Source organism: Macaca mulatta, chromosome 19 (genome assembly GCF_049350105.2).
Source record: "Macaca mulatta isolate MMU2019108-1 chromosome 19, T2T-MMU8v2.0, whole genome shotgun sequence".
In the NCBI taxonomy this organism is placed as follows: Eukaryota; Metazoa; Chordata; class Mammalia; order Primates; family Cercopithecidae; genus Macaca; species Macaca mulatta.
In genome coordinates this window covers 17,158,402-17,170,891 of record NC_133424.1, presented here as the reverse complement: position 1 = coordinate 17,170,891, position 12,490 = coordinate 17,158,402, and the positions used below count along the sequence as shown (strand labels likewise).

General features: G+C 51.2%; 1 protein-coding gene and 1 long non-coding RNA gene across 2 annotated transcripts in view; one reads left to right on the top strand and one right to left on the bottom strand.

Annotated features, from left to right (window-relative positions):
• Positions 1-11,663, bottom strand: part of TMEM38A (transmembrane protein 38A) — a 28,926-nt gene extending 17,263 nt beyond the window's left edge. The window contains exon 1 of the mRNA XM_015123230.3: positions 11,465-11,663. Within this exon, the coding sequence (XP_014978716.1) occupies positions 11,465-11,588 (124 nt within the window). The 5' untranslated portion in view covers positions 11,589-11,663. The remainder of the gene's footprint in view (positions 1-11,464) is intronic.
• Positions 1,749-12,490, top strand: part of LOC144336825 (uncharacterized) — a 37,773-nt gene continuing 27,031 nt past the window's right edge. The window contains exon 1 of the long non-coding RNA XR_013409178.1: positions 1,749-1,805. This is a non-coding gene — a long non-coding RNA (uncharacterized LOC144336825). The remainder of the gene's footprint in view (positions 1,806-12,490) is intronic.

The window sequence follows — 12,490 nt, the reverse complement described above, 5'->3', positions numbered from 1 at the left end:
AAGACAATTCTTTCTTCAAACATGGCCCAGGGAAGCCAAAAGATTGGACACACCTGTTTTACAGTAAGTAATCAATACACTTGCCCCTCTCCTCGATATCCCCACCAACTCACCATGTGATCTTGAACAAGCCACTTTTTTATTTCCACATCTCTTTTTTAAAAAAAATAAAGCAGAACATTGCTTCTTTGTCTAACTCTGTTGAGGACTGGAATGAGCTTTTCCCTCCTCTAATATCACCCTGGAGTTATGAGCCCAAAATGCAGCGTCTCCCTGCACTTAAGGTTGTCCTACGTCTCAACATTGACCAGGGTCCTAGGGTATGAGGTAAAATGCTTCAGCTCCTCTCCTAGGGTCTATTTAAAACACAACTGGTTGAGAGTTAATCCCTCAGAGCAGCTGGTGGCCTGTGCAGAGGCCAGGTCGGGTGAGGCACCCATGTTTTGCAGAAATGGATACCTCTGCATCTAAAAATAACTCCCAGGGACTGAATTCTTTCCAGGATCTTTCTTGTGCCCTCTGGGATCATCCCAGGGACTGAGGTTGGGGAATGGGGGTGGGGACCTCGGGTTTGCATGAGTTATGATATGCCGGGCAGATGCCCATGTTTGCAGCATGTGTGTGCCCTGCTATAAAAGTCACATGTCGGCTGGGCGCGGTGGCTCACGCCTGTAATCCCAGCACTTTGGGAGACTGAGGCAAGCAGATCACTTGAGCTCAAGAGTTCAAGACTAGCCCGGGCAACATGGCAAAACGTCGTCACATGCCTAGCTTCTGGCTCTGCCACTCACTCTGGCATGGCCTTGGACAAGTGACTGCCTGCCCCCCGCCAAGCCTCAGTTTGCTTCACTGTCAAAAGACCAAGATGACGGCCAGGCGCAGTGGCTCATGCCTGTAATCCCAGCACTTTGGGAGGCTGAGGCAGGTGGATCACTTGAGGTCAGGAGTTTGAGTTTGAGACCAGCCTGGCCAACATGGTGAAACCCTGTCTCCACTAAAAATACAAAAATTAGCTGAGTATGGTGGCAGGTGGCTATAATCTCAGCTACTCAGGAGGCTGAGGCAGGAGAATGGCATGAACCCAGAAGGCGGAAGTTATAGTGACCCAAGATTGTGCCATTGCACTCCAGCCTGAGTGACAGAGCGAGACTCCGCTTCAAAATAAATAAATAAATAAAAATAAAAATAAAAAACAAAGTCTAGGTCCTTTCCCCTTTCCAAACTCCTTGGTTTCTCTTGATGGGTTTTGGGGCAGTCCCATGAAGTCAATAGGTTTTTCAGCTGCCGCATGCCACAAACACATTCCCCTCTCACTGGGTGAGCTTAGGCTAGTCCCTCCCTTCCCTGGGCCTCAGTTTGCCCACGTGTAGAATGGGGAGGCTGTCTAGGGTGACCAACTATACCCCTTTGCCTGGGTCCCAGGGGTTTCCTGGAACATGGGACTTTTTTTTTTTTTTTTTTTTGAGATGGAGTCTTACTCTGTTGCCCAGGCTGGAGTGCAGTGGTGCGATCTCGGCTCACTGCAAGCTCCGCCTCCTGGGTTCACGCCATTCTCCTGCCTCAGCCTCCCGAGTAGCTGGGACTACAGGCGCCTGCCACCATGCCCGGCTAATTTTTTGTATTTTCAGTAGGGTCAGGGTTTCACCGTGTTAGCCAGGATGGTCTTGATCTCCTGACCTCGTGATCCGCCCGCCTTGGCCTCCCAAAGTGCTGGGATTACAGGTGTGAGCCACTGCGCCCAGCTGGACTTTCTTTTATTCTTTTTTGAGATGGGGTCTTGCTCTGTCGCCCAGGCTGGAGTGCAAGTGATTCTCCTGCCTCAGCTTCCCGAGTACCTGGGATTACAGACACCCGCCACTAGGCCCGGCTAACTTTTGTATTTTTAGTAGAGATGGGATTTCTCCATGTTGGCCAGGCTGGTCTCGAACTCCTGACCTCAGGTGATCCACTTACCTCGGCCTCCCAGAGTGCTGGGATTACAGGCGTGAGCCCCTGCACCCGGCTGGACATGGGACTTTCAATGCTCATCTTGGGAAAGCCTGGACAAGGTGACCACCCCAGATCTATATCAGTCATTTCCAAAGACACTGACTATGAGGGTGAAAAAGAGATGCTTAGCGCCTAGCAACGACGCAAGAGGTATTTCTGGAACTGTGTGGAAATGGAAAGTACCTGTGGGTGGAAATTTCAGTAGATGGATTTTTTTAAAAATCAGCTCTGCCTCAGCGGGGCATGGTAGCTTATGCCTGTAATCCCAGCTACTCCGGCAGCTGAGGCAGGAGTATCGCTTGAACCTGGGAGGTAGAAGTTGCAGTGAGTCGAGATCATGCCACTGCACTCCAACCTGGGCGATAAGGGCAAAACTCCATTTCAAAAAAAAAAAAAAGAAAAGAGAACAAAAACAGGCCAGGTGCAGTGGCTTACGCCTGTAATCTCAGCACTTTGGGAGACCGAGGCGGGTGGATCATGAGGTCAGGAGTTCGAGACCAGCCTGGCCAATATAGTGAAACCCTGTCTCTACTAAAAATACAAAAATAAGCTGGGCGTGGTGGCAGATGCCTATAGTCCCAGCTACTCAGGAGGCTGAGGTAGCAGAATCGCTTGAACCCAGGAGGCGGAGGTTGCGGTGAGCCGAGATCGCACTACTGCACTCCAACCTGGGCAATAAGAGCAAACTCCGTCTCAAAAAAAAAAAATTAAAAATTAAAAAATAAGTCAATAAAACAGAAAAAATCAGCTCTGCCTCAAAAGAGAGGAAGAAGCTTTGGGTCCCTAAGTCTGGTCTGTAATGGACTCTGTGACTTTCCCTCTCCAGGGGTCAATGCCTCATTTGCAGATGGCTGGGTGGTGCTAGAAGGGTCCCCAGGGCACTCTAGCACCGTGCTATTTAGTCGGAGGTGTATGAAGCCTGGGGTACTGACTGAGTCTCTCAGTGACTCTAGGACCAGTCTTTTCCTCCTGAGCCTTTGAGCTCAGCATTCTGCCTCAGTTTCCTCCCCTGTAAAATAGAGATAGCAGCCTCTGCCTCACAAGGTGGAGCAGGGGTCAACAGCCTCTTGCCCTCAAAAAGCTTGTAGTTCAAACCAGAGATCTCAAATCAGGAATCAAATAAAAGTTTTCTTTGGTCCTAACAGCATATGAAAAATGTTAAAACTTGTCTGGGTGTAGTGGCTCACACCTGTAATCCCAGCACGTTGGGAGGCCGAGGCGTGTGGATCACTTGAGGTCAGGAGTTCAAGACTAGCCTGGCCAACATGGTGAAACCCTGTTTCTACTAAAAACACAAAAATTAGCTGGGCATGGTGGCGGGCACCTGTAATCCCAGCTACTCAGGAGGCTGAGGCAGGAGAATTGCTTGAACCAGTGAACCGAAGGTTGCAGTGAGCCGAGATCACATCACTGCACTTCAGCCTGGCGACAGAGCGAGACTCCTTCTCAAAAAAATTTTAAAAAGTTAAAACTGCAACCAAGATGTCCTGCAGGAAGTGAGTGGGTAAACAAAACATGAAACATCCTTACTATGAAATATTATTTGGCCGGGTGCGGTGGCTCACGCCTGTAATCCAAGTACTTTGGGAGGCCAAGGTGGGAGGATCACCTGAGGTCAGGAGTTCGAGACCGGTCTGGCCAACATGGTGAAACCCCGTCTCTACTAAAAATACAAAATATTAGGCGTGGTGGCACGTGCCTGTAATCCTAGCTACTTGGGAGGCTGAGGCAGGAGAATCACTTGAACCTGGGAGGCAGAGGTTGCAGTGAGCCAAGATCGCGCCATTGCACTCCAGCCTGGGTAATGAGCAAAAGTCTGTCTCAAAAAAAGAAAAGAAAGAAAAAGAAAAAAAGAAATATTATTCAGTGAACTATCAAGACATGAAAAGACATGGAGGAACCTTAAATGCATATTCCTAAGTGAAAGAAGCCAGTCTGAAAGGGGTACATACTGCACGATTCCAACCACAGGATATTCTGGAAAAAGCAAAACTCTGGAGATAGTAGAAAGATCAGTGGTTGGCCAGGGGCAGTGGCTCATGCCTGTAATCTCAACACTTTGGGAAGCCAAGGCAGGTGGATCTCCTGAGCCCAGGAGTTCAAGACCACCCTGGGCAACACAGCAGAACCCCCATCATTTTTTTTTTTTTTTTTGAGACAGAATCTCATTCTGTCGCCCAGGCCGGAGCACACTGGCACAATCTTGGCTCACTGCAACCTCTGCCTCCCAGGTTCAAGTGGTTCTCCTGCCTCAGCCTCCCGAGTAGCTGGGATTACAGGTGCCCGTCACCATGCCCGGCTAATATTTTGCATTTTTAGTAGAGACAGGGTTTTTCCATATTGGCCAGGCTGGTCTTGAACTCCTGACTTCAGGTGATCCGCCTGCCTCGCTCTCCCAAAGTGCTGGCATTACAGGTGTGAGCCACCACGCCTGGCCAAGTGTATTAATTTAAAAAAGGAAAAGAAAGAGAAATGTTTGAACAGCCAACACAGACACACAGGAAAAATCAGTCCTGGGGGTTCCAGCCCCAACCAGGTAGAGATGTGCCTGCTTGGTTCTCACCTAGGGACAGACGGTCCCCATCTGGCTAGGCTCTGTGTAGTATACATCAACTGACTTGCCCCTGGAGGCATGGGAGTTTGAGATTTATGCACCAGATCAATGGTTCTCAGCTGGGAGAGACTGTGCCCCCAGGAACACTGGCAATGTCTGGGGCATTTTTGGTTGTCATTATTGGATGGTGTGGGGCAGGGTGGAGGTGCTACTAGCCTCAGAGGGTGGAGGATACTACAAAACCTCCTGAAATGCACAGGGCACCTAATGCCCTGTCACCAGCACAAGGCTGGGATACCCCGATGCAGGGAACCAGTTCTCATCTGTGGAACTTCATAAAACACCAATGCTTGGTGCCAACCCCAGTAATTCTGAATTTTTTAATTATTATTATTTTTTTAGACGGAGTCTGCCTCTGTTGCCCAGGCTGGAGTGCAGTGGCACTATCGTGGCTCACTGCAACCTCCACCTCCCAGGTTCAAGCGATTCTCGTGCCTCAGCCTCCAGAGTAGCTGGGATTATAGGCTTGTGCCACCACTCCTGGCTAATTTTTGTATTTTTAGTAGAGACAGGGACTGTGTTGGCCAGGCTGGTCTCCAACGCCTGGCTTCAAGCGATCTGCCTGCCTTGGTCTCCCAACGTGCTGGGATTACAGACGTGAGCCACCTCCTCCAGCCCCATGATTCTGAGTTAACTAATTAATTAATTAATTAATTTTTCTGAGATGGAGTCTTGCTCTGTTACCCAGGCTGGAGTGCAATGGCATGATTTCTGCTGACTGCAACCTCCGCCTCCTGTGTTCAAGCGATTCTCCCACCTCAGCCTACCAAGTATCCAGGACTACAGGCACCTGCCACCATGCCCAGCTAATTTTTGTATTTTTAGTAGAGACAGGGTTTCACCATGTTAATCACGCTGGTCTCAAACACCTGACCTCAGGTGATCCGCCAGCCTCAGCCTCCCAAAATGCTGGGATTATAGGCGTGAGCCACCACGTCTGGCCTACAATTCTGATTTAAATGAAAGAGGGGTAGCAATCAGGACAAACGGATTTTTTTTTTCTTTTTTTGTTTGAGACGGAGTCTCACTCTGTCACCCAGACTGGAGTGCAGTGGCGAGATCTTGGCTCAATGCAAACCTCCGCCTCTCGGGTTCAAGCAATACTTGTGCCTCAGCCTCCCAAGTAGCTGAGATTACAGGTGTGCACCACCATGCCTGGCTAATTTTTGTATTTTTTCTTTTCTTTTCTTTTCTTTTTTTTGAGATGGAGTCTCGCTCTGTCGCCCAGGCTGGAGTGCAGTGGCATGATCTCGGCTCACTGCAACCTTCGCCTCCTGGGTTCAAGCGATTCTCCTTTCTCAGCCTCCCAAGTAGCTGGGATTACAGGAGCCTGCCACCATGCCTGGCTAGTTTTTGTATTTTTAGTAGAGGCAGGGTTTCACTATGTTGGCCCTGCTGGTCTCGAACTCCTGACCTTGTGATCCGGCCACCTTGGCTTCCCAAAGTGCTGGGATTATAGGCATGAGCCACTGTGGGGGCTCTGCATTTCTAACCAGCTCCCAGGTGACACTGACACTGCTCAGTTGAGGACCACACTCTGAGCTTCATCCTTTCTCAGGATTCTCAAGAAAGCCCGACCCAGCCAGGCACAGTTGCTCATGGGAAGCTGAGGTGGGAGGATTGCTTGAGCCCAGGAGTTGGAGGCCACAGTGAGCTACGACTGCACTACTGCACTCCAGCTTGGGAGACAGAGCAACACCCTGTCTCAAAAAAAAAAAAAAAATTTAAAGTTAATTTGGCTGGGAGCAGTGGGTTACACCTGTAATCTCAGCACTTTGGGAGGCTGAGGCGGGTGAATAACTTGAGTTCAGGAATTCGAGACCACCCTGGCCAACATGGTGAAAACTCATCTGTACTAAAAATACAAAAAAAAAAAAAAAAAAAAAAAAAAAAAAAGGCCAGGCGCAGTGGCTGACGCCTGTAATCCCAGCACTTTGGGAGGCCAAGGTGGGTGGATCACAAGGTCAAGAGATGGAGACTATCAGATCATGAAGTGAAGAGATTGAGACCATCTTGGCCAACATGGTGAACCCGCATTTCTACCAAAAACACAAAAATTAGCTGGGCGTGGTGGCGCATGTGTGTAATCCCAGCTTCTCGGGAGGCTGAGGCAGGAGAATCGCTTGAACCCGGGAGGAAGAGGTTGTAGTGAGCCGAGATCACGCCACTGCACTCCAGCCTGGCAACACAGCGAGACTCCATCTCCAAAAACAAGACAAAACAAAACAAAAAATTAGCTGGGTGTGGTGGCGGGTGCCTGTAATCCCAGGTACTTGGGAGGTTAAGGCAGGAGAATCACTTAAATCTGGGAGGTGGAGGTTGCAGTGAGCTGAGATCGTGCCACTGCACTCCAGCCTGGGCAAGAAAACAAGATTTCGGCCGGGCGCGGTGGCTCAAGCCTGTAATCCCAGCACTTTGGGAGGCCGAGACGGGCGGATCACGAGGTCAGGAGATCGAGACCATCCTGGGTAACACAGTGAAACCCCGTCTCTACTAAAAAAAATACAAAAACTTAGCCGGGCGAGGTGGCAGGCGCCTGTAGTCCCAGCTACTCAGGAGGCTGAGGCAGGAGAATGGCATGAACCTGGGAGGCGGAGCTTGCAGTGAGCTGAGATCCGGCCACTGCACTCCAGCCTGGGTGACAGAGCAAGACTCCGTCTCAAAAAAAAAAAAAAAAAAAGAAAACAAGATTTCATCTCAAAAAAGAAAAGAAAAGAAAAGCAAGCAAGCCTGATCCAGAAAATGCCAGTATCCCAAGTAATACATTCCTCCATAGACTTCCAAATAAACATCACCACCCCTCACAAATGCATTAGACCTTATTCCTGACAAAATTCTCAATAGATCTTTATAATAGCTAGGAAAGGGAGTCAGGGGTTCTCTTACCAGTGATCCCATTTCACAGACAAATAAACTGAAGCTCATGGTGGTGAAATAATCAGTGTGGTATTTACTCAGTGCTAGTGGTAGAACTGACTCCCATGATTTCAGAGACGTTTAGTTTCTTTCTTTTTTCTTTTTTTTTGAGACAGGGTCTCACTCTGTTGCCCAGGCTGGAGTGCAATGGCATGATCATGGCTCACTGCAGCCTTCACCTTGCAGGGTTCAGGTAATCCTCTGACCTCAGCCTCCCTAGTAGCTAGGACTACAGGCACATGCCACCATACCTGGCTAGTATTTTTGTATTTTGTATTTTTATATTTATTTATTCATTGAGACAGAGTTTCACTCTTGTTGCCTAGGCTGGAGTGCAATGGCACAATCTTGACTCACCGCAACCTCTGCCTCCCAGGTTCAAGCGATTATCCTGCCTCATCCTCCCTAGTAGCTGGGATTACAGACATGTGCCACCACACCCGGCTAATTTTGTATTTTTAGTGGAGATGGGGTTTCTCCATGTAGGTCAGGCTACATGGAGATCACCTGAGGTCGGCTGAACTCCCGACCTCAGGTGATCCGCCCACCTCGGCCTCCCAAAGTGCTGAGATTACAGGTATGAGCCACCGCACCTGGCCATTTTTGTATTTTTTATAGAGAAGGGTTTTCACAATGTTGCCCAGGCTGGCCATGAACTCCTGGCCTCAAGCAGTCTTCCAACCTCGGCCTCCCCAAATGCTGAGATTATCTGACCTATGCTGACATTTTTTTAAGGAGACACGGTCTTGCTCTGTTGCCCAGGCTGGAGGGCGGTGGGGTGATCATAGCTCACTGTAGCTCCCAGGCGGCACTGATGCTGCTCAGTTGAGAACCGCATTCTGAACTTCATCCGCTCTCAGGATTCTCAAGAAAGCCCGACCCAGCCAGGCACAGTTAAGCTCCAACTCCTGGGCTCAAGTGATCTTCCAGCCTCAGCTTCCCAAGTAGCTGAGACTACAGACACACACCACCATGCCTGGCTATGAAATTCTTAATTTCTCAACAAAAGGCCCTACACTAATACTTTGTATTGGGCCTGGCAAATTCTGTAGCTGGTCTAGCACACAAATTCTGAGAAGAAAACTTACAGATATCCAGCATGCATACCAAACTGGGACTAACAGTTCAATCCAACACCTTACTTAACTTTTCTTTTTTTTTTTTTCCAAGACAGAGTCTCAACCAGGCTCTGTCACCCAGGCTGGAGTGCAGCTGCAAGATTTCGGCTCACTGCAACCTCCATCTCTCGGGTTCAAGCGATTCTCATTTCAACCTCCCGAGTAGCTGGGATTACAGGCGTGTGCCACCACACCTGGCTAATTTTTGCATTTTTAGTAGAGACGGGGTTTTGTCATGTTGGCCAGGCTGGTTTCAAAGTCCTGGGCTCAAGTGATCCACCCGCCTTGCCTCCCAAAATGCTGGGATTACAGGCATGAGCCACCACGTCTGGCCTCCAACACCTTACTTTTCTAAGGAAACCAAGTATCTCACATTAATTGTACTGATTCTTAGAGTCAAGCAGACCTGGGCTGAGTCCCGAGGCTGCAACTGACCAGCCATGGGACCACAGGCTCACTGTGTATTTAAGATAGCTTAGCCACTATTTCCTGTTTCCCCAGTTATGAAAGGAGGAGGTTGAACTGGGTGGGGTATCCTCAGCCCTGATAACATACATCAGTCACTGAGGGAGGGGAGATTAATATTCTGAATCAATTGGTGTGGGGTGGAGCTGGGGGGTTTGAAAGCTCCCAGGAGCATCTCATGAATAGCCAGGGTTTGGCACCACTTCTCAGCCTTCAGGAACCTTCAGGCTCTGGCACTTAGAGCTTGGATAGCTTATTCTAGGACTTCTGCAGAAATATCTTGAACCTTCCTGCAAGTTCCCAGGCAGCTTGGAGACCTCTTTTCTCAAGACATTTGTGTCCTACATCCCCACAGGGCTCCAACCCTCCTCAGTTTCAGATTATCTTTTCTTTTTATTTTTTTTTCCAAGACAGAGTCTTCCTCTGTTGCCCAGGCTGGAGTGCAATGGAGTGATCTCGGCTCACTGCAACCTCCACCTCCCAGGTTCAAGTGATTCTCCCATCTCAGCCTCTCAAGTAGCTAGGACCACAGGTGCATGCCACCACGCTCGGCTAATTTTTGTAGTTTTAATAGAGATGGGGTTTCACTATGTTGGCCAGGCTGGTCTCGAACTCCTGACCTCAGGTGATCCGCCCATCTTGGCCTCCCCAACTGCTGGGATTACAGGCGTGAGCCACTGTGCCCAGCCAGTTTCAGATTTTCTAAGGTTCTGCAACTGCCCAAGGAACTGGCCTGAACCACCAAGAATTCTTCCCCAGAAAGGAAAGACAGCCCATGTTCATGCTAGGACAACACAAAAGCCTATTTTGTTTTGCACTGTAACTGTTCTTCAGGATAGCTTTTAAGAAAATAGGCTCTGGCATGTGGATAGGCAAAAATAGAATAAAAATTCCTAGCAAGTACAGTGTAATCCTGTTAGCATAAGACCGTGCATTGGCTGGGCTCAGTGGCTCACGCCTGTAATCCCAACACTTTGGGAGCCCTGGGTGGGCGGATCACAAGGTCAGGAGATCGAGACCATCCTGGCCAACATGGTGAAGCCCCGTCTCCACCAAAAATACAAAAATTAGCCAGGTGTAGTGGCGGGCGCCTGTACTCCCAGCTACTCAGGAGGCTGAGGCAGGAGAATCGCTTGAACCCCGGAGGTGGAGTGCAGTGACCACTCCACTGCACTCCAGCCTGGGCGACAGAGCGAAACTCCATCTCAAACAACAACAACAGCAATAACAAAAAAAGAGTGTGCATTTATGTCTATAACTACATAAGTATAAATGAATAGAAGAGAGATCAGGAAGGGTGGCTGGCCACCACTATGTTGACAGTAATTCTCTTTTTTTCCTTTGCCCTTTTCAGTTTGAGTTTTTAGTAAATAGGATTACTTATTTTTATCATCTGAGAATAAAGCTATTTCCTTTTTGAGCTACAGTGGTAATTTACATCTAAGTGGGAGGAAGGCTCATGAAGTTTGGGGTTCTTTTATTTTTCTAAGTCTAAAATCTATTATCTAGTAAGTTGCTGGTGTGCTAGAATAACGATGAACAAGAAACATTTGTTCATGAACCTTTTATAAAAATAGAACACGTTCTAAGGAAGCCATTCATCCTCATTTTAAAAATGACTTTTTAAAAAATCTAAGAAGCAGGGTGTACCCTCCTGTGACCTCCCCAGCCTGGGGTCTGGAGCTGAGAGGGAGGACGCTGACCCCAAGTCACCCAGCCCTGGGACCGGTTCTGCTCCGTAAGTGGAAAGGATCTGGAGCCAGGGCTGGAAGAATTCCCGTGGGGACTCGGAGATTCAGCACCGTGGGGGAAGGGAGAGGAGTGGAGGGTGCTGGACAGTTGCAGCGGGGAGGAGAACCGGTGTCACTTTCGCTGAACCTGACCGCAGCCCCCGGCGGCGCGGCGGCCCTTATATAGACACCCCACTGGCGCTCCCACTCCGCGTGCCAAGGTCAAGGAGGGAGGTCACACCTGCGCGCGGCCAGAACAGCTGCACCGACCCCCACCTGCACCCTCGCCACAGCCGGCGCCCCTTGCCCAAGTTCCTGCAGCTCTGACCCAACAAGGAGCCCCGACCTTTCCTCCACCCCTCCCCCAAGCACCTGTTCCCCCTCCTCTAAACGGGCTCACGCCTCTCCTTCCCTTCCCCCAGCTTCATCGTCCTGGAAGCTTCTCCCCCGGGCTCACCCCGGCGGCGTGGGAGAACCCCATGATTCTCGCGCCTGACTACTCCCACGATGCAATCCTTGAACCTGTCCCCCGCTCCCTCCACCACGCACGGGCTTCCCCCTCTCCGCGACCCCCAGCTGCCCCGGCCCGCGCCCCCGGCTGCCGGCCCCCTCAGCCCCCCGCCCCGGCTCACCTGGTTCATACTTGAGGTAGAGGATGGAGACGATGAAGTAACTGAGGTCGAAGACGGGGAAGAGCGGCACCCGTGAGAAGCTGAGCGCCAGCTCGCCCAAGCTCAGCGCCGAGAGCAGCTCCATGGCGCCCGCCCGCCCGCCGGGTGCCACCCGGGGCCCCGGTCTCGTCCGTCCCGCCGCCCGAGGCCCGGCGACTGCGCCCCCGCAGCTGGGCCCGCCCCCGCCCGCCAGGCGCCACCCCAGGCCCGGCCCCCGCGGGAGAGGAGGGGCGACGGCCCACATCGGGACAGGTTGTGGGGACGCCCAGCACCACGGACGGAGCTGGACAGTCGGACGTCCCAGGCGCTGACCCTACTGACATCGCGACCCCGTTCCGCCCAGCGAGGCGGGGTGCGGGGCACCCCTGCAAGGCGAGGGAGGCTGGGGGGCTCCCCATTCTGGGCATCCCACGCACGCGGGACGCCCGTTCCCAGGGGGCCGGATCAGCCAGGACTTTGTCTCCGTGGGCTCAATTAGGACCCCGACCTTCGGTGGAGCCCAATGAGGACCCCTACGCCCTGGTGGGACCCCATGAATCAGAACCCCTGCTCCCCGTGGAGATCGGTTAGGACCTCAGTCCTCTGTGGAGCCCCGTCAAGACTTTCCTGCCCCATAGGGTCCGTTCGATCAGGAACCCCGTCCTCGGTGGGGCTCTGCAAATCAGGACCCCCGTGTCTTGTTGGGAGCAGCTCAGTGGGGACCCCCGTTCCCCATGGGGCCCAGGAGGATCTCATTTTAGAGCCCAGTTGGTTAGGGCACCCGTTTCTAGGGACCCCACTGCGTCAGGACCCCGCACCCTGTGCAGCTCAGGAGTCAAAGGATTCCTTTTCAACAGAAGCCCAATTTGAGACCCCATAAAGTGAACAGGCATTGCTGCCCAGCAAACCCTACGGCACTCAAGACCTTACGCATGCGCGGCACGCTTCGAACGCGTGACCCAATCCCAACCCCAGGAGACCCTGCCCTTTCCATTCTGGCTCTCCGGG